Raw genomic sequence first — 22,844 nt, 5'->3', positions numbered from 1 at the left:
TAGTCAAAGCAATGAATTTCATGTTGCGAGACAAAATTCATTTTAAGTATCAACAAAATATGCGAGAAGTCCAGGAGGAAAATATACTATTTTATAAATTATTGAAACATTAATTAGGAAACACCTCGCAACATAAAGATGAGTTGTGGTAAATAAGCAAGACATTGTTATTATTAATACCGTATTATTATTATTATTATTATTATTATTATTATTATTATTATTATTATTATTATTATTATTATTATTATTTCAGTGGAAGGACCGGGGTTCGATCCCAGGTGGTGACAGAATTTTTTCTCGTTGCTAAACTTTCAGAACGGCCCCGAGGTTCACTCACCCTCCTGTAAAATTGAGTACCGGGTCTTTCCTGGGGGTAAAAGGTGGTCAGAGCGTGGTGCCGACCACACCACCTCATTCTAGTGCCGAGATCATGAAAAGCATGGGGCTCTACCTCCATGCCCCCCCCCCAAGTGCCTTCATGGCATGTTACGGGGATACCTTTTACCTTTTATTATTATTTCAGTACGTAGCATTGTGATTTTACCCTCTTTGGTGATATCTGGTATTAGTTGGCAACACTGAAGAAACGGCCAAATTAGATTTTTAGGAACTATATTTACCTGATCCTCACTATATTCTCTGGTCGCCAACCACATTGGTAAATCTTACAGATGGAAGACGGTCATCCCCCTACCTTCGAACCTCGCGGCACTTGTTTGAGCAAAAGGAAAATGTTCTACACCCCAGGCGGAACATGTGGTACTGTCATGGCCGGCTACTTTCTCCCCGGGCCCGTGACGTCACTAATTATGTGAGGAGCGGAACCGCGACTGGCCTTACTAAGTAGAGACTTGGAGAGAATTATACCCCAATTTCCAAATTATTCACATATCACCTTCTCTTATTCGCCTCTACTCTTCACATCTGCAGCACTCCTAACTTCAACTTTTCACACTCATCTCGGCTTACTCAACACTAGTCCTTCCTTCAAACCCCCTTTCAGTGATCGGAGTCGCGGCCTAAATCTGCGAGCTCGATCAGTGAAGGTACCTATAATCTTTTCGCTGTAAGAAAAATCCTAATGTAAATAATAGCACGTGGCTGAAGTGAGGCTTCATTGGCCGCTGTTTGGCGCCATAGATTCCCAGTACATGTTCCCGCCTACTGTTGTACATTCTATTTCATGTTAAACATTTCCCGTTACTCGTCAAGTAGGCCTAACCTCATTACTATGCATCCGTTTGTTTAGGAAACATTTACGTTATAATAATTGTAATTAAAACTCACTTAACTTATTATATACCTTTAAGACTATTTGTTTTTCCGCTTTTTGGAGGGTTTCCACTCTTATGATTAATAACAACACACACCGAGGATACAGAAGCCATACTTCAGTACCACGTGCTTACATGAACAACTACGAGCTCAAGTGACGCCAGCTTGTTACAAGAACAGACTACCGCGATGTCACTGTTCGTATTCATCCGCGTTCAATGTACATAACAATATATAAACATAGTTTTTCTTTTACATAGCATTTTACATATGAGTGAAGTTATATATTTCATCGTATGTAACAACTAGAATTCAATTTTTTATTTTCAAATAATACAAGATTATGGTTTCCAAATACGAACTATATTTTCCTGCGTCATGTGAGTGTTTCGACTGGGAGCCAATCACGGGTATGGCAGCAACGTGCTTATATTTACATTAGGATTTTTCTTACAGCGAAAACAGTATAGTTCTCGACGGACGTCGTTAGTAGAAGGTAACACTGTGGTAACACTAACCCTCACAATCATTGGCCCATATTGTCCGTCACTACCGTTTCCCCTCTCCCCTCTGGTTATTATTATTATTATTATTATTATTAGTATTATTATTATTATTGAAGTTACAAAATCTTTCTTTTTGTATAGCCGATTTAGGATTTTAGTTTCAACTGTGAAGGAACTTTACTGTATCTGCCGCAGAGGTGGAAGGTTGTTGCCAAGAAAAGACCATTTTGATAGAGATTGTTTCTGTTTTGCTTCTGTACATTACTGGAAACCACAGTAATAATAATAATAATAATAATAATAATAGTCTAAAATTGATTTTATTACGTACCTTCACTGAAACTTCTCCTTCACTGACGGGCAAATTGAGAACTGGTTCTGAAAGGTATCATGAAATGATTAAGTTAATTGAACTCCTTTTTGGCATATAAGTCAACTAGTAAGTACCATAGGTAGGAAGTTCATACTGAATCAATAGATTTCAGTTCAGTACAGCGAGGAAAATAGATGTATTATATGGGACAGAAACATGGACGTTGGACTATAAGCCGAGAGATTAACACAACTGTCTCTCTTTACTTGCGTCAAGTAAAATGTTCGTGTTTTCCCTAATAGTATAGTTCGTGGATTTTCTTCTAACATATTCACACCATCCGCTTAGACAAGAAGCTGATGTATCCCGTTCAATTCCAAACCCTCTGTGTTATCCTGAACTTTCCTAATGGCATATTCCAGAGCGAAGTTAAAAAGTAAAGGTGATGGTGCATCTCCTTGCTTTAGTGAATTGGAAAAGCATCAGAGAGGAACTGGCCTATACGGACTCTGCTGTATGTTTCACTGAAACACATTTTAATCAATCGAACTAGTTTCTTGGGAATACCAAATTCAATAAGAATATTTCATAAAACTTCTCTCTTAACGGAGTCATATGTCTTTTTGAGATCTATGAATAACTGATGTACGGTATTACACCCTTATACTCCCATTTTTTCTCCAGTATCTGTCGAATACAAAAAATCTTATCAATAGTCGATCTGTTATGCCTAAAACCATGTTGATGTTCCCCAATAATTTCATCTACATAAGGAGTTATCTTCTCAAAAGAATATTGGACAACATTTTGAACGACGTCAACAAAAATTATATTCTTCGAAAGTTACTACAGTTAGTCTCGTCCCCCTTCTTAAAAGTAGGTGCAATTATGGACACCTTCCATTGTTCTGGTACAATTTCCTTTTCCCAAATAGCAAGTACAAGCTTATAAATTTCGCTAGATAATGTGCTTCTACCTTCTTGTATTAATTCTTTTGGAATTTTTATCGATACCTGGAGACTTGTACTTTTTCAGATTTTCTATCACAATTTCGACTTAAAGTGTGAGTTCGGGTATAAATGGCCCAGCAGTTTGTATTTCGTCCCGATAATTTATATTTGGCCTATGCACATTAGTAGTTGCCCAAAATAGTTTTCCCATCTCTTCAGGATTGAATGAGATTCTGCAAGCAAGTCACCATTCTCATCCGTGATCACGTTTAACCTTGCCTGATATCCGTTCTTAAATTCCTATTCACCCTTATGTAAATCTCCAATGCTTTTATTCGTACTATTTGTTTCTACCTCATTCAGTTTTTCCTGCAAATAATCTCTCTTTTTGTTCCTAAGTGTACGACTTGCTTCCCGTCTTTAATTGAAATAATAAATTACCTCTATTCGCCTCAACTGCTAAAGATAAAAACCTGTGCGTAGACAGGTGATCTTATGGACTTCAAATTGCACAGTTATGACGTTAAAGGTGACGAAGTCTAAGGCTATAATGATAATAAAAATATGAACATATTTACCTGCAGAAAAGTAAAGAAATGCCAGTGCAAATAGGAGTACAGATTTGAACTCCATTTCTCTGTGTAAGGTCTCTTGTTTTCCCAAGAAAATATGATGCCACTCTATGCAGAATGTTTTCTGGATGTGTCACTGTTCTTTATTCAGTTATTTTACATAGTTAAACTTAGAATTTGTTTTCAAAATCTTATCATATTTGATAATATGTAAAACAATTGGATATGAAGAAGGTTGGTTATAGCTAGAAATTTTTATAGTGCAATATCAGGCGCATGGTAAAACTCATTGAAAAAACTGAACGCAAGGTCCTTTGTTATTCATATTCATGTAGGTTATTTTTACGACGCTTTATCAACTGCTCAGATTATTTAGCGTCTAAATGAGGTGAAGGTGTAATGCCGGTGAATTTATTTTATTTTATTGGGTTATTTCACAACGTTGTGTCAACATCTAGGTTACTTAGCGTCTGAATGGAATGAAGATGATAATGCCGGTGAACTGAGTCCGGGGTCCAGCACCGAAAGTTACCCAGCATTTGCTCGTATTGGGTTGAGGGAAAACCCCGGAAAAAACCTCAACCAAGTAACTTGCCCCGACCGGGATTCGAACCCGGGCCACCTGGTTTCGCGGCCAGACGCGCTGACCGTTACTCCACAGGTGTGGACTAATGTCGGTGAAATGAGTCTGGAGTCCAGCACCGGAAGTTACCCAGCATTTGCTCCTATTGGGTTAAGGGAAAACCCCGGAAAAAACTTGAACCAGGTAGCTTGCCCCGACCGGGAATCGAACCCGGGCTACCTGGTTTCGCGGCCAGACGCGCTAACCATTTCTGGTCCACAGGTGTGGACCAGTATATACAGTGACGAAGTTCAATACGTAGTAAATATCCATCCATAGATAGTTGCTAACCACTAGGATCGCTAATATCACCTCATTACAGACAATGGGAAATAGTACCGGCACAGTCTATTGTTCCTAGCACCATCACAACTCAAGCTTCGTGACTGTATATACTAGACTGTGGTAATATGATATTTCTCAAGTGTAAAAACTTTTGTCAACAGAAATCTCACTAGAGATTTTGATTTATCTAGAGAAAATCAAAACTCGAGTGAGATTTAATTGATTGTTTCACGATTAGACGAAATAAACTACTCCAATACAATAAAATATTAATTGTCGTACTAAAATTCTATTTCATTAATGTTAGCTTCACCAAACCGTTTGAACGGTGCCGCAATTTTAAGTTTACTATCTATGCGGTAAACAGATGATGGTCACAAAGCATGTTTTATAGTACCGTAAAGAATTTGCAGTTTGAAATGTTGGCAAACAAAGAAAGAGATGGTCGGGAGGTGATAAAAACAGAAGAAAGTATATAAAGACTAGAAGAAATAAAGTACTCTGATAAAATAAAATAGATATTAATTGATTTACTAAGATTCTATTTTATGTTAGCTTCATCAGGACATTTGAATGGAGCCGCCATTTACAGTCGACTATGTATGCGGGAAACAAATGACGTTCGCAAAGCAAGTTTTATAGTTTTTTTTACTTAGTTATTTAACCACGCTTTACCAACTACGAGGTTATTTAGCATCAATGAAATTGGTGATAGCGAGATGATATTTGGCGAGATGAGGCCGAGGATTCGCCATAAAGTACCTGACAATCGCCTTACGGATGGGGAAAACCTCGGATAATCTGCCCAAGCGGGAGCGCCTTAGCCGACTGAGCTAAACCGGTAGCTTCTTTTGTAGTCCCGTAAAGTATTTGCAGTTTGAAATGTTGGCAGAATACAAAGTAACAAAATTTAAAATACATAAAGAATATTAAATGGCATGCTATTCTTTCTTAATGAAAGCACGTAATCTATAAAAGACAACTATAATTTCATTTAACGGTATAACACCAATTATCTTTCCGAATAGCTTTCTTTCTCATCATGAGAAATTCATTATCTCTTACGTGTAAAAATTCTCGTTCACATTCAACGGAATATCTTTAATTAATTAATTTTTTTCAGAAATAAAATATTATCTCTGTTGTTGCACCGGTAGATATATGTATTACCTATGAAATTGTCCTCTACCCATTAATTGTACTTTAAATTCTCTATCGAGAGAGCTATCGGTAACGGATGCTTAAAATATTTTCTAGGGAAAACATTCATTCTCATAGCCAGAACAAAAACGGATGCAGAAAAAACATGTTCAAAACAAATGGGGCGATTTAGAGTCTATAAGTAATTTAATTTAGAGTATGACAGAAGTTTCACAAGCTACAGAAAGCTGTCCTCGTAATATTTTTTTCTTTTAGTAGTTTTAGCTTGGTCTTGAATCCAGGAGGTTTAGGTTCGATCCCGATGCAGTTGTCAGTGAATGTTGCCCGAAGCGCTGTAATTGTCCCTATTCACAAATCTGGTAAAAAATATATATAAATAATTATGAGCCGCTATCATTATTGCCATCTTTAGTAAATTCTTTGAAACCTGTTTAAAAAATTGTCTGTCGAAATATCTAGAGAAAACTAATATTTTATCACATTTGCAGTGTGGATTTCGTCACAGTCATAAGCACGCAATATGCAATTATGTCTGTTACTGAAAAGATCATAAAAACATTAGACCAAATTAACAAGAAGTGCCTAAGCGTTTTCTTAGACTTGCAGAAGGCTTTCAATACCGTTAATCACAAGATACTTTTAGAATAACTTTACAATATCGGGATTAGGAGTGGTGTCTTGAACCTTTTCCTCTCTTATTTATCAAATAGATGTCAGCAGACTAAAATTAAAGATAATTTCAGCTGTCATACAACTGTTGGTATTGTGTGTCTAATGCCTACCCACTTCACTTAGAGTGATTCAGGTTTCACACACTGCGGATAGATGGCAGGACTGTGACCCATTTTCAAGTTGCACACCACATTATGCATGATGTGTATCTGAGAAGAGTTATGTCGTGTACTAGGTGAGCGTATGTGTAAGTGTAAGTGTATTCTAGGGAATGGATTTTTTTTTTTTAATTTTAGTTGGTTATTTAACGACGCTGTATCAACTACGAGGTTATTTAGCGTCGATGTGATTGGTGATAGCGAGATAGTATATGGCGAGATGAGACCGAGGATTCGCCACAGATTACCTGGCATTCACCTTACGGTTGGGGAAAACCTCTAAAAAAACCCAGTCAGGTAATCAGCCCAAGCGGGGATCGAACCCGCGCCCGAACACAACTTCAGACCGGCAGACAAGCGCCTTAACCGACTGAGCCATGCCGGTGGCTTAGGGAATGGATGAGGATGATGAAGGTGAGGAACGTAGCCTACTCCAGTCGAATAGCATCAAGGGGCCTCCAGGCTTAACGTCCCCATCCGACGGACGAATCACTATCAACAGTGACATATATCTTTTCTTCATATGCACTGCGGAGAGATTTGGGATTTAAGACAGGCATATTGGTGCATAATCTAGTGATTAGAAGTTGTGCACCGCCATCTCTCCTAGTCTCGACGTAGAAATTTTATATGAAAATTTTTTACCCCACCGGGAATCGAACCCGAGCCGGCTAGCCTGGAGGCAGACGCACTACCATAGAGCTAACTCGGCGGACACCGTTGATATTGTAAAAGTATTTAAAAATAGGCTTAAGGACTTTACTAATAGAGGGTAGTATATTATGAACACTATTTTGTTGTTTTACAAGTATAGTGAGTAAGCAGAGAAACATAGTGAATCTCCAGTGATTTATATTGGGTGTGCAGTGTGTTGTAGTGAAAGTGCAGTGAGCTTCAAGCAAATTCTGAGAGTTATACTGGCAGAGAAAAGAGAAGGATTTACAGTGTGAGTTGTAGTGAACGTGCTAAAATAGCTTGAAATAGGGTCTAAGCTAGCGATTTTGAGGTTAATATAGTAAGTACGATTCTAATAATAATAGTTTTATTTTTCCTGGCAGAGTTAAGGCCATCAGGCCTTCTCTTCCACTCAACCAGGATCAAATCACATACAGAAAAAATACATTCCGGTATACAAATATGAACTTAAAAATAATAATAAACATAATTAAGTTAAAAAAGAGAGATTGAATACATATACACAATCAGTATTAACTTTGAAATAACAATAATAAAAAAATATATGTAATAAAAAAAAAAGACTGAATACATAATCACAAACAGAAAAATACATTCTAGTATACGAGAATTACGGAGTAATAAGTGTGTAATTATTGATGTTTTGAAGTGTTGTATCATTGAAGAAGTGTGTTATAGGAATGTGTTATAGGTTCAGTGCAGTAAGTGAGTTGAGAGCGAAATGAGTGTAGTGCTGATAGGTAGGCCTACTTGTGTACGTATGAACAAATCATAATATATACTCGTGGGTTTAAGTTCGAATTTACGGAAAGATACAAATTAGATTTACTTTAAGTGTTATTTAAAGTGATCGTGCTTCATTTAATTTAGGATGTTCCTTATTATTATTATTATTATTATTATTATTATTATTATTATTATTATTATTATTATTATTATTAGGGTAAACAAGGGAGAAACGGGTCAGCAGATGAATCGGGTCAGTTTTGAAAACACCACTCTGTAAGCCAAAGAGCAAAGAATGCTGTATTGTGCGCTAGCTAGCGATGAAGTTGGGAACTTCTTCAATGCAGAAAGGCGGGAAAGCAATATAACTGCATTGTTTTCGGTGCGGTGTTTGAAGTAGAAAATTGTTATTGTAACGAAGGTATCAATATTTTATTTAGTTTCTTGAATTGGAGTGTTTATTTAATCTGCGTTTTACCAGTTATTATTGTGATACTTATATGATTTAGTAATTAAGTTGAAAGTGGACTCTTAAACGATAGGTTACCCATATATTGAGCTTCTAGGACCAATCAGTATGGCAAACCTTACGATGCAAAATATTACTGCTCTTTGGGTGATTCGGGTCACTATTTTAGGGGTGAAAAGGGACAGATATTTTTTAACTGATTTCACTGAAATAGGGTTTATATTTGTCCTAAATTGGGAAATACAGAAGGAAGACGCAGTCTTCATGATTGGAGGAGGATATGTAGAGGGCAATAAAATTTTATCGTGAAGGACGAAGCCAGCGCCACGCTGCGGAGTTTTTCAATGTACCACATTACTGCCTACAAAGACGTCTGGAAAATGAGGTCAACCAACAGGTAAAGAATACGGAAGGACAAACCGTGTTCTCAGTTGACCAATAAAAGTTAATTGCAAAGAGAATACTTAGGCCTAAACTTTCAGCTTGTGGGTTTGAATTTTCGATATTCGAAAAGATGACCATCATCATTATCGTAAGAATATGAATCATTAGATGAATATGACACTGCATGTGGTGTTTGCAAAGTTACATAGAGTGATCCTGTTTCGAAAAGATGACCATCATCATTATCGTAAGAATATGAATCATTAGATGAATATGACACTGCATGTGGTGTTTGCAAAGTTACATAGAGTGATCCTGTTTCTTTTAAGTCGGAAACTGGATACAATGCATGGGAAAGGGTAATGAATGGTACCATGAAAATTGTGACTTTTGTTTGCTTAAGTATCTGATCATATTATTGTGTTGTTTTTGTGTTGATTTTGTACCAGTGTTTGTTTACAAAAACAGTAACAAGTACATTGTTTTTGTTTTGATTGGACGCGGTGGTCCAGTGCATTGGACACCCAGATCACCCGACCTCACCCCATTACGTTTTTACCCTTGAAGGTTGTCGTCTATGCAACACCAATGAATGATGCAGAGGAGCTATTGCAACCTGTTGAAAATGCATAGCAATTGATCCCTGATGACAACATGGTGTTTGAGCGAACTCGTCAGTCGTGTGTACGTCGTGCTCAGGCATGTGTAAACAATGGAGGGGAACACATTGAACACCTTTTGTAAATGTTAAATGGCAAGTTTCCAAACATGTACTTGTGACACAACGAAAAAAAAGTATGACCATTTCTCCAATACATATGCATTTTTCGTCAAATTTTCATATAATAAATTGTTCTTATTTTTGATCCAGGAGCACGCACACGCGTTCTCCAAACATACTTATGACTCACCTGTATAATTTGTGTGGATCTGAATTTTCATAAATGTTTTACTGTAAATTGTACAAGTTTATGAATAAAAATAAAAAATTAAGAATGTTTCCATTCGCCCTGCTTGATGACCCTATTCACCCTGGCTGCTTAGGGTGAAAAGAGTCATGCAGTACTTTGTTTAATTTCTAAATATGCTAAATTGTTGCAGAGTTAGTTCTAATATAGACATTTAAACTTCTAGCTAAAACAACAATCTTTCTGACGAAGTATCACACTTTAGTTTTGATGTTAAGTTATGTGAGTTATTAGAGTAAATATGAATTTTGACCCTATTCACCCTTGCTTACCCTATTATTATTATTATTATTATTATTATTATTATTATTATTATTATTATTATTATTATTATTAATTGTAATTTATTATTAATTGTCATTATTGAATGTAATTAGTTACCACTGCCACCGGGTATTTATCCATTTGCAGTGTGAATACGTACGTACATACATACATACAAACACACATACACACATACATACATATATATACTGGGTGTTCATTTCAAAGTGTGTCATGACGTCACTGTTGTGAGTCAGCGATTTGAAGCGAGTTTCAGATTTTATGTCAGAGAAGTTGCCTATTAATCAAGGCGTTCAATCTGAACTTGAGAACGTGTACGGTTTAACTTGAACGTCGTAGCAACAGACGGCGGTCTGTAAAGTCTGTGTGCTACCATAACCTCATTCGAACTGTGTTTTGCGCGGGCAAGTCATACGCAGGGTATTCGTTACCATCGGTTGCGTACGGCAACATTCCACAGTACAAATCAAATGCTCCGTGTCCATGTTGACCGTCCAAGTTAATGTCAAGAAATAGGCTACGTAAGGAATCGTCTTAACCCTCTCCCCATATCCCGACGGTAAGAAAAACTCACCTCAGTACGTGTTTTCAAACAGTTCACATTCCTGCCACTACGTATCGGTAAGTACTCTTCAGAATGAACGCCGTACTAACTAGGCAACTTCTCTGGCACATAGGCAATACGCCTCTGCGGAAGTGTAGGAAGATTGAATTCTCAAGGCTCATCGACTAGCCACATGACGGCATACAGCGAGCCATGACACACTCTGAATTGAACACGCAGTACATACATGGTTATCCCCAACCCCCTTGTTGTGCCAGTGATGTAATATATATGTTTGTGTGTGTGAGCGTGTGCGTGCAGCGACTTTTCGTGTGGCAATTTTGCAATCAGAGATTTTCAGATATCGGTTAGCACTTCAAAATATATAGGAAACCGAGACATGTTAGAGCTGAAAAAGTGTGGATATAGGAATACTTACAGTGGTTTATTTTTGAATGAGATAAAACATAGACCAGTAAATAGTATAAATTTTCTCATTTAAGCATCTGATAATATTTTATTCAGAAAAACAGTTACAGTGTGTGAGTTACAACATATTTCCAACAAAGAGTTACATCCAAACCTTAGTCCTAAAATAGCATATACGTAGAATGCTTACAGCCATTTTGAGAACATATTATTTTCTTGCTGCTTTTGTGTATATGTTACCGTATTTTATTATAGAGTTCCTCATTAGTAGCTATTAGTATTGATATGGCTTGTTCTTTTTTATTTGTTTTAATTGTTTTTAACACTTAACTGCATTTATCTATACAATTTTGTTTAATTATCTTTCATAGTCTCCAAACAAGGTAAGCATGTCCAAATAGCAGGCAATAATTAAGCTTTGTAAAATATTCATATTTTTTGTTTCCATTGAGAACTGCTGTGTATGATTCTAACTATTATTATCGAGTAAGTCTAGTTTTTCAGGTAAAGCTCCCTGTGAGGCAAACTTGCATAATTTCAAGGGAAAAATTGTTCCGGGGCCGGGGATCGATCCCGGGACCTCTGGTTGAACGTACCAGCGCTCTACCGAGTTACCCAGGAACTCCAGCCTGCACCGATCGATACCTGGCCCCGGAACAGTTTTTCCCTTGAAATTATTAAATTATTATTGATGTTGCAAGTTTTGTTTATTTATTGCGTGCCGACAGTGCATGGAATACAAAGCACAGCAGTTATCATGATATAAATATAAAGTTATTTTTACTATTTTTCAGCAGCTACTGAAAGTAGATAATTTTAAGACCTTTAACCTCTTGAGAAGGTGGGACATTAGTTGTAACTACTATATAAGAAACGGGAAGGTAGTTGTTAACGGGGAGTGTTATAGGCGGTACCTTTTCATCAGTGCCTTTGTAGACAATGACTGAAATTTGGATTTTTCCATTCACAGGATTAATTAGATTCAGAATAATAGATCTCTCTGGCACTAGATTCGCGAACTGTATAAGTCCGATACCATCGACAACAGAGGAATTCATCATAAGAACTTTTGTCGCTCCTTCAGGGATGAAGTCTGAATTAGGTGGGAGCTGTGCAGAATCTATGACCTCTGATGTTTTATTGTCGATTAAGTGCAGCGTTATCGACATTCCTCTGTCAGACACATATAATGACAGAGGAAAGGGATCAGATGTGCTGTCTGGACTTCCGGTTCCTCCGTAAAGCACCTTGTACTGAGCGGACCGAAATGTCTCTGGGTCGATGACGTTTACTCCAACAGGTATTTCTGGGTCGTTGACTTCAATATCAACTTGAACGTCATTGGGATCATCTGGTTTTGTGTTTGCCTATAAAGTGAAGCACAAAGATTATGTACAGAATGATCTGTGAGCTGTGAAAGAACATATCATGGGCTTACTGGAAAAAGTTGGCAAGTTTTATTGTTTTCCTATGTAGTTACCAACTTATTCCAGTAAGCCCACGATATGGAATGCGGTCAACTAGAATGAATATATCGCCACTTGTTTTATTACATCTCATGATTGTGACCCTGAAGATCATGGCCTAATATTCTATAACAGGCCTGCACAAGATTTCCGCTCTCCGAGCCGGCTCACAGCTCATGAGCGGAATGCAGATATTAGCTGCGCTCTGTATAAGGGTGGACTGGAAGAAGGGGTGATCTCGTACAAAATAAACACACAGAAGAAAGTACTATTACGAGTGTTTATGAAATGAATTCCCGTTCAGTGTTTGCAAAACTATCTTGGACTATTATTAATTAATAAAGAAATATTTATTTCATAGAAATAATAGAAATTCTATAGCTACTTAAGTGTACAGTATCATTTTGGTATATTTTTATTTATCAGTACATCAAAACGAGGTTTTATACTGTTGGCAGCTGAAAGGAACAGTAGCCTACTGGTCGTAATGAAACATCAGTTACAGATGTTCGATGTCTGCCTTTATTAAAGCTGATTATAGAAAACAGTTGCTCACAAATATAAATGTTGAGCCAACATAGCAATCATTTTCACAGCCAGCCTGTGTAGTCGTGGATGTTATTGTTAATGTTTAGCCTTGTAAAACTCAACCAGGCTAGTAGTAGTGTTCAAAGGATCTTTAGCCCTTAGGTCACATTGAAGATCAATAAGTTCGAACTGTAAATCGTTAAATGTTAAAACGTTCCGTCTTTTAGATTCCTCCATACTGTACTGTAGCAGTAGGTAAGCAACGTGAAACAGTTACTGAGAATAGGCCTACACACTGCACTCCACTAGATAACTGAGTGGTCGTTTCCCTCTCCTCTACCTATAGCAAGTCTATGTCATTCTGACGTATCTTCCTCTCCGTTTCGGCGAGCGGTAATCACGGATCTCCCGCTCCGAAGGAGCGCGCGCGCTCGTTGAGCTCATTTTGTGCAGGTATGTTCTATAAGATATGCGAAAAAAATGTGCGCTGTGTCAGGGTTACACAGGCACATAGAATACGTCATCCAGTTTCGGAATGAAACTACAATTGTGTTGGTTTGAATATTCTATTGGAGAGTATGAGTCTATGATAAACAGGCAGCGCATTTTCGTTCCCAAACAAGTTAGGAAAGTTATCGGCTAGTATGTTCTGGAGTTTAAGGGTCGTATTCATAGACATTCTTAGCGCGGGCTTCCGGTGGATAATCAGCGAACTAACGTTTTTCGTATTCATAAACCAGTGTTAGCCATATGATATGATATGAATCCCGTACAAGTAACCAGTCGATAGCCGGAGCTAGTTTAGCACGCTCGTAGCGCGGGCTAGCGAAATGTCTATGAATAGCACCCTTAGAGTTCAAAATCTGACCCTGAATACTTACGTCAGGACGCTACGAAAGGTATAACCTAGTTCGGTAGATAATAATAATAATAATAATAATAATAATAATAATAATAATAAATAATAATAATACTAATAATAATAATAATAATAATAATGGAGCATGACAACTGCAAGTGGGATTGCTACTAAATTAAAATGGTCTGTCCAGCTACTTTTTAACCACATAAACGCACTAACATTTCGAAACTAGCGATCTAAGAAATATTAGTGCTATATATGACAGAATTGATAATTATTAATTAGATCGATAATAATACTGGACTAGTAGACTACCTATATACAACATGATACATCATAGAACACAATAGTAAACATGGTACACTTAACTAAAGGAAGTAATAAAAAATATTGCTGTCAGAAAGTGTATACTTTACAAATTAAATTAAATTAAGCTCTAGCGACATCGGAATGGGATAAACTTTTGTTCAGAAACGAGCCCACTTACAAAATTATTAAAAAAGAATACAGATCAAAATGAAATTCAACATAACATTGATTGATAATCACCATTAATTCGAGAAAAATTCGTTCCGGCACCGAGAATCGAACTCGGGACCTCTCAGCTCTGCGCGCTGAGGGCTCTTTCCAACTGAGCTATGCCGCGACGCGATCCCCGCCGCCGGTCGAACTCCTCTCGTAGTACTGTTTTACGGCCTACTACCTGCATTTAAACCTATGTAAGTCAATATGCAGGAGCGTATATTTAAATGACTTTATAGCCATATTCAACAACAGTTTGTGATAACTGTAAATATTTAATACATCACATACGGTATTCATTATATGAGGTCTCGTCATTCTCATTGCATATCACACGACTACTATGAAGTAGTCAATGTGTATTATCACCATTACGAGAGGAGTTCGACCTGCGCCGTGGATCGTGTCGCGGCATAGCTCAGTTGGAAAGAGCTCTCAGCGGGAGATCTGAGAGGTCCCGGGTTCGATTCCCGGTGCCGGAACGTATTTTTCTCTACTTAATGGTGATAATACACATTCACTACTTCATAGTAGTCGTGTTAATATTCAATGAGGATGGCGAGACCTCATATAATGAATATGTGATGTATTGATTGATAAATCAAAATAATGTTAACACAAAAGTCTGAATGAAAATGCAACTTACTCTGCATTAGAATCAAATTGCAATGTAGTCGTGTTACATAATCAACTTTGATGATAGAGTGCCTGTATTGTACTATGATTAATAATCTATGCGTACCTGCCCGCAATTCTACCCTGCTTATGCATTCACGTGATGTAATAGATGTACCAGGAGGAACTACTCGATCCGCTGTACAGTTGTCAAAAATAAAAGTGGCCGCACTCGTGAACAGCGAATATTTTCAAAGTCCACTTCGGATCACGGCGATGTTACACGATGCATGTGCTTGTACAGGGACATCATTTTATTTTTACTAACATTTCTAATATTAACCTGGCTATACCTTTGGCTTAAAGGTTGTGAACCGGAAACACCATTTGGTACCCTCTTCCACGACTGGAGTTCGATGATACTGGCGTAAGATACAAAAACAAATCACTTTACTAAGTATAGGAGGGATGAAAAGTAGTTCATCAATATACGTAAATTAGGAAATATCGCGATTTTGAGTTTGATAATTTTCATTAGGTTTTTCTTTAATCAAAATACAGTAAAGTGTTAACAATAAGTGTTTTTACTCTCGAACTGAGCTGTCCATTCGGACGTATTCATTATGCAGTGCATATTATACTGTCTACAGCATATTAGCGTACAATATGGAGAATGAAGTTAAATTGAAAAATAGTCATAATATGGATATTTAAACACATATTTGAAAATGATGGCCGTTCATTTATATACAGGTTTCAGTTCTTTTTTGCATGTTATCGCACATAGACTATTATACCTAATTCCAATTACCAGTTTCATCTTTCGTACTAGTAACTCATGTTGAAATAATTGTGTACCTAATCTATAAAAGAGTACCTTACATAATGTAAATTCAAGCTTCATTTCTGCCCGATCCGAAAAGATAAAATTATTCAGACATGCTATTTACTGTCCGTCCAAGTGGTTTTGTCGCAGGGTCGTAGAAAGGGGGGAAATCACGAGGTCCTTTTATTTAAGTTATTTTAAACAGTTGTATAATATTACGTAGACGTCCAATTCCTAACAGAAATTAATGTTTTCAGAAAAGAGCTAAGACAGCCCAGCCACAAAGGGACGGGCAGAAGTGGGTGGGAGAAACCGGGATGCGACATAGGCAAACGGACGACAGTACCTGTGCGAGATTATGATTCAATATTGAAAGCGAACATATTTCTGGAACGTACTATACTCACTAACTCAGTACTGTTTGTGTTTACTATGACCGTAAGGCGACTTTGACTGTATACGTTTGGTTCTGTGTGAAGAACGGTTGGAAGTTTACTAGTAGAGGGGGTGGGAGTGAAGTACATTCAGAAACTCAGGTACAATAAAAATTGAAGTAAAAGTAAAATGATGTCCCTGTAGAAGCAGTTCCGGAACAATGGAATTATTCCGTATCTGCGTCTCGTAGAGCAGCGGTAGAGTGTTCGCTTAATGATTCGAAGGTTGTGAGTTCGGGCCTTGTTCAAGCTCTCTCTCCGTCATTCTCCCTCTCTTCCTTTGTTCTTGAATTTAGAAAATATTTTTCGTTTTCTCTTCCTGCGTAAAAGTTTTGTTTTATATTGACAGATTTTTTTTTCTTGTTTGCGATTGTTCCTGTTATTTTTTTGTGTGTGTTACGAAGTATGTTTATTTATACCGTACAGTATATTAAATATTGCTCGTTTAGACATGAATGCAGTATGTTGTGACCTAATTGATCAGTTTGCGAATGAATTTTCTGTACAAGTGAGTATCTTAATTGTAATGAGGTACGTGACAGGCCCGAAATTTGTTTAATAGATACGTAAAATGCAACCTCTCATCTGTCACGACTTGGCCTCCACAACTTTCAAAGCCACCGTCCGGACGCGTCCGCCACTGCCTTCAGCCCGCATCCATTCATCCACATATCTGCAGTACATCTGTTTCTTAAGCTCAAAACTACAGGGATATCATTTTATTTTTACTTCAATTTTTATTGTACCTGAGTTTTTTAATGTACTTCACTCCCACCCCCTCTACTAGTAAACTTACAACCGTTCTCCACACAGAACTAAAGCCGCGTATGCAGTACTGAGTTAGTGAGTATAGTACGTTCCAGAAATATATTCGCGTTTTCCAGTGACGAAAGAGGTTTCAATATTGAATCATATTTTCGCACAGGTACTGTCGTCCGTTTGCCTACATCGCATCCCGGTTTCCCCCACCTGCTTCTGTTCGCCCCTCTGTCTAGTAGCTGGGCTGTCTTAGCTCTTTTCTGAAAACATTACTTTCTGTTAGGAATTGGATACGTAATATTATACAACTGTTTAAAATAACTTAAATAAAAGGGCCTCGTTAAGTAATTAACTGTCACTTGATTTCCCCCCCCCTTTCTACGACCCTGCGACAAAACCACTTGAACGGACAGTAGGTAGCATTTCTGAGTAATTTTATCTTTTCGGATCGGGCAGAAGTGAAGATTGAATTTACAGTACGTAAGGTCTCTTTTATAGATTAGGTATAGAATTATTTCAACATGAGTTATTAATACGAAGTACGAACCTGGTAATTGGAATTACGTACAATAGTCTATAGTGCGATAATATGCTCAAAAGAACTGAAGCCTGAATCGAAATGAACTGCCACCATTTTCAAAATTGTGTTTAAATATCCAAATTATGATTATTTTTCAATTTAATTTCATTCTCTGTATTGTACGCTAATGTGCTGTAACAGTAAAATATACACTGCATAATTAATACGTCCAAATGGATAGCTCAATTCGTGAGTAAAAACACTAAGTGTTAATACAGTACTGTGTTTTGATTAAACAAAAACCCAATGAAAATTATCAAACTCAAAATTGCGATATTTCCTAGTTTACATAAATGGATGAACTACTTTTCTTCCCTCCTATACCTAGTAAAGTGATTTGTATTTTATGCCAGTATCATCGAACTCCAGTCTTGGAAGGGGGAGCAAGCAGTGTTTCCGGTTCTATACCTTTAATCCAAAGATATAGCCAGGTTAATATTAAAAATGTTAGTAAAAATAAAATGATGTCCCTGTAGTATGAAGGTGCTGCAGAGAGACTTTTATAACGCTCTGTATTTGACTATAGAACAATAATTATGTTTTCGAGAAATGACACATGCACTTAGCGAATAACCAGTTCTTTTTCACTGCAAGAGCCAAAATAGTAGAGAAAATAATAACATTAAAAATATTTTCTTACGTACCTCCACTGAAATGTCGCCGATGGATGCATTGAGGACTGGTTCTGAAAGGGATTATAAATATTTTACTTTAAATTGTTACTTGAAAATTTGTTTGAAATACAGGGTAAGTCAAATGTTGTAACTGCATGTACTTTTTGTTGTTGTTTTTTTTTTTTTGATAGATGGGATATGAACGTACTAATGCTAACAAAGTGTGCACAATAAATGTCGCCAAGAGAGCTATTAAGAACTCGCCACGTGGGAACTGTAAGTTTGGCAACTCAACCGTTGTTACCATAGCAACCGGCCTACCACGCTATGTGACATTCTGTTGTTTTTCAGATCGCAACGCTCCTGTCATGTCGCATCTTTCAAAAAAACAAGTATAGAAATACAATGGTAACATAAAACGGGAGTTGTGAATTTTAACAGGATAACGGACTAATTTAAAATTAGCCAATAGCCGCATATCAGAGTTCTGCGAAGGCATTAATGGAATTAAAGTGCAACCATTCCGGGCAAACTGGGAATTTCAATGAAAAAGTTTTTTTTTTTTCAGAAATATTTGTTTATTATTAGTGTAATATATAGATAAGGCTCTAAAATTAAATATTCTAATGTTTTATTTTCGAAAGAAATATTTTACAAGTTTTATGGGCATTGAATCTAAATGGTCTTGACTGGGCAATGGATACTTTTTGTTTCCCTAAATTAGTTTGCAGCACTTACTCATAGAGATATGAGCTGTTAATGTATGTGTTTCAAGGAAATATTTTGAAAGTCTGCTCTGTTAATTCCAGAGCTTCAGGATCAAGAAACTTTTTACTCTGTACTATATTATATCTGCCACTTATCTTCAACAGTTTGGGTTAATAACAATTAATCTTAGAGTTCAAGTGAATATTTTGACTTAGAAATGTTAGTTGTTTAGAAACTGGAAAAATGAAGGACATTAACTCATTAATGTTACAGTTGTTTAGAAACTGGAAAAATGAAGGACATTAACTCATTAATGTTACAGTTGTTTAGAAACTGGAAAAATGAAGGACATTAACTCATTAATGTTACAGTTGTTTAGAAACTGGAAAAATGAAGGACATTAACTCATTAATGTTACAGTTGTTTAGAAACTGGAAAAATGAAGGACATTAACTCATTAATGTTACAGTTGTTTAGAAACTGGAAAAATGAAGGACATTAACTCATTAATGTTACAGCTGTTTAGAAACTGGAAAAATGAAGGACATTAACTCATTAATGTTACAGTTGTTTAGAAACTGGAAAAATGAAGGACATTAACTCATCTGTAACATCCTTGACAAAATGTAACACCGTGACATGGAAGAAACAGCTATAAAATATTTATCCATTAGGTTTTTGTGAACTAATTGGATGCCATGAGATGTGCATTGCTTTCACATGGACACTATGAGAATGAATCTCTTTTTGCCTGTGGCACAGACCTGAGTTTTACACTTTTTGTTAGTAAGGTGTGAAGTGAATCCACAAATCTTGTAACAGCTGTGACGGAAACATTTCTTTATTTTCTGCAATAATAATAAATTTTATTCAACAACTTTTTTCAATAAAATGATACTGTTATTGTTTAGTGAACTGTCCGAAGACAGGTCTGAACCTCACAAATGATACCAACAAGGCAGCACTTATGAGGCAACTAGGCCAGGAGATAATGGAGTAGAGTTCCATTCCCCCCCCTGCATTGCATATATCGCTGACTAGATACATATTACACTAATTAGACTTGAAATGTATACAGAGAGTTGTTCTTTCTCTGACACATCGTCAAATGAGATATGTACTGATCTTCTGAATTAATTCTAATAATAAAAATTGACAAAAGTCATTTCATTTTATTTATATATATATATATATATATATATATATATATATATATATATATATATATATTCGATCTCACGACCGACGGAGGAAGGGCTAAGTCGGCCGTGACGGGCAGGTTGCGCGCGCATCTGCTTCCTGGGGCATGTGCTGTGGGGAGAAAGGGGAAAGAGCGACCGCGGCACAAAGGAGAGAAATCCAGATTATTCGAGAGTGGAATCTTTCGCGAACTCTCCAGAAACTATAGTTTGGTTATAAAAGAGAAGACGCAAGTGAACGTCAGTCAGTCAGTAAGCCAGTGTTGTTACAGGCAGATTTGGACAGTAAGCGAGTTAGTCTTGTGTAGCAGTGAAGCCAGCTTCGCGACCAGAGCGCGACTTGAGTTGTGTCCATAACTGTGGAGCCTGAAACCCGGAGTTCGAGTGCAGTGGACCGCAGTTGGGAGACCTGAGTTCGAAGTTCAGCGCATCGTCTCTGAAGGTCTGGGGTTCGAGATTCTGTGAACGCGAGTGTCTGAGCTAGAAGAACTAGCCAAGACAAACGAGCTGTGAACTGCGAACTGTGAGTTCTGTGTTGTAAATAGTGTTTTGTGAATATTAGTTAAGATTAACAGTTCATTGTTGTTCGTAATGGTCCAAGTAAATTGTCATTGTCGTTTGTGGAGTGCAATAACGAACGATGTGTTGCTGTGCGGAGAGCAAATCCCATTGTTGACGGGAGTGAAATTAAATTGTAGAGAGTGATAATTATTATTGAGATAATAAAATTTACATTGTTGTTCAGTATAAAAATTTACAATATAGTAAAAATGTAACATCCGTGACAACTGGAATGCCAGAGTCACATATGACAGCAATAACAGTATTCAAAGACTTACCTGCAAAAAAGTAGAGAAGTATCAGCGCAATTCGAATTGCATATTTGAATGCCATTCTTGTGAAACTGTCTTCTGAAGCCTCAAAAACAAATGTAACTGGAATGGTCTCCGTAATTGGCATTGTATTTTATATACAGTTTTCATATCTACTGGAGTTTCCAACGTTTTGCAATAACCTTACCCTTATTTGATAACTGCAGAGACATTTTTCTAGTTATATTGATACTACAATTACTATCAACAATGCTCCCTTCTTGTTTACTATCATTTTAAGGTATATGATAGTCTAATCGAAAATTTTTTCATGGATTTTTTTTTTTTAATTTATCAAAAACGAGTTATATAGAGACAGGTTAGTGAAATGTGGACTGTAGGCATTATTTGCATATGAAATGAAATTCAAGGTAAGATCAAGAGTCGCCCTGGTTGGCAAGTTGGTATAGCGCTGGCCTTCTATGCCCAAGGTTGCGGGTTCGATCCCGGGCCAGGTCGATGGCATTTAAGTGTGCTTAAATGCGACAGGCTCATGTCAGTAGATTTACTGGCATGTAAAAGAACTCCTGCGGGAAAAAATTCCGGCACATCCGGCGACGCTGATATAACCTCTGCAGTTGCGAGCGTCGTTAAATAAACCATAACATTTAACATTTAAGATCAAGAAATAAGATATCACATTTGATAACAGCTGTAAAATGTTAAAAACTGAGATAGAATATTGTGAAATATAACGTATACTTTCATCTATAATGTTGCAAGTTCTCTTAGATTGAAATCTGTTATTAAGATAGAAATTTTATACAGGGTGTAACTAATAAGTGGATAAAATTTCAGATGTATATTTCTGATATGTATAAGAGAAAAAATGGTTTCATCAACATGATTCCGCAAGTTTGATTTCTGAGTAGGGCTTGCGAGTATGATCACAGTGCACTCCAGTACGTTTGTTTGCTGGCATTATTACGATGCATTCTGTTTACATTTCCTTCATAAACTGTTCAAAATGTCGGCGTCCTACCTGAGTACAAACCGTAGCTCGTCATCTCATCGAGATTCGAGCATTCTTGGCCTCCACGCTCACCAGATCTCAACCCATTGCACTTCTTTCTTTGGGGGCACTTAAAGTCGTTGGTGTGTTCAGTTCCTGGGGATAATAAAGAAACTCTTCGTCAGGGGATGCTGCAAGACTATCAGACAATAAAAACAACATTTTTTTTATTTTAATTAAGTAAACATTATTGTATATAAATACATTATAGTTGGGAATAGCACAAACAGAAAAAAGAAGTAATTTGAGACTTGTTTATGGGTATTGCCCACTGGCAATCCCAAAAGTACCATAGCCTCATTTCACTACGCTGTTTGCTTTTTAGTCTTCTATGTGCTGGATCTTGCGGTGGATTAGTGACAATTATTACTCGAAGTAGCGGATTCATGTGCTTTAGGAAGGAGTTATACAGTCTGATGTAGCTCTGTCTTAGGACCTCCATCACGTCAGGAATACAGAGATCATAGTGCAAGTTCTTGTTGCTAATATACCAAAGTGCACCAGACATCAACCTCAAATAGCGATTTTGCATGACCTGTATTCTTCTTATTTGACATGCAGAAGCAGACCCCCAAATTGAACATCCATATTGCCACACAGGGCGCACGATTGAAATATAGATAAGTCTCTTGTAGTGTAGAGACAATGGAGACCAGTCTTGAATAATGTGTTTTACCAGGTAGATTCTGTGTCAAAGTCTTTTAACAATAGCTGATATGTGGTTATGCCAAGTAATTTGCTGTCTAAGATTAATCCAAGATAATTTACAATTGGTACTACTGAACCATATAATGTTACTGGATTATTTACAGTATTCCTCTTATAAGTG

The 22,844-nt window shown here is 37.0% G+C and overlaps 1 protein-coding gene across 1 annotated transcript; it reads right to left on the bottom strand.

The window, feature by feature from the left end:
* Positions 1-11,078: 11,078 nt before the first annotated feature.
* On the bottom strand, positions 11,079-21,106 carry LOC138694916 (uncharacterized). Its single transcript, XM_069819105.1, has 3 exons — positions 20,971-21,106; positions 18,255-18,295; positions 11,079-12,385 (listed from the first exon to the last, which is right to left on the bottom strand). The coding sequence occupies exons 1-3, from the start codon at positions 21,089-21,091 to the stop codon at positions 11,816-11,818; spliced, it is 732 nt and encodes a 243-aa protein (XP_069675206.1). The 5' UTR covers positions 21,092-21,106; the 3' UTR covers positions 11,079-11,815.
* Between the last annotated feature and the right edge of the window lie 1,738 nt (positions 21,107-22,844).

This window comes from Periplaneta americana, chromosome 2 (genome assembly GCF_040183065.1).
Source record: "Periplaneta americana isolate PAMFEO1 chromosome 2, P.americana_PAMFEO1_priV1, whole genome shotgun sequence".
NCBI classification, from domain to species: domain Eukaryota; kingdom Metazoa; phylum Arthropoda; class Insecta; order Blattodea; family Blattidae; genus Periplaneta; species Periplaneta americana.
Note: the sequence above shows the minus strand (reverse complement) of the source record. Positions and strands in the feature narration are given on the sequence as shown.

What these genes read in the sequence shown, in the direction of transcription:
- LOC138694916 (XM_069819105.1), bottom strand. Translation starts at nt 21,091, where the DNA reads ATGCCAATTACGGAGACCATTCCAGTTACATTTGTTTTTGAGGCTTCA. An exon ending in ACTTCTCTACTTTTTTGCAG is followed by an intron (nt 18,296 to 20,970) that starts GTAAGTCTTTGA and finishes AATCCCTTTCAG; the next exon opens with AACCAGTCCTCAATGCATCC. An exon ending in TCGGCGACATTTCAGTGGAG is followed by an intron (nt 12,386 to 18,254) that starts GTACGTAAGAAA and finishes TTCACTTTATAG; the next exon opens with GCAAACACAAAACCAGATGA.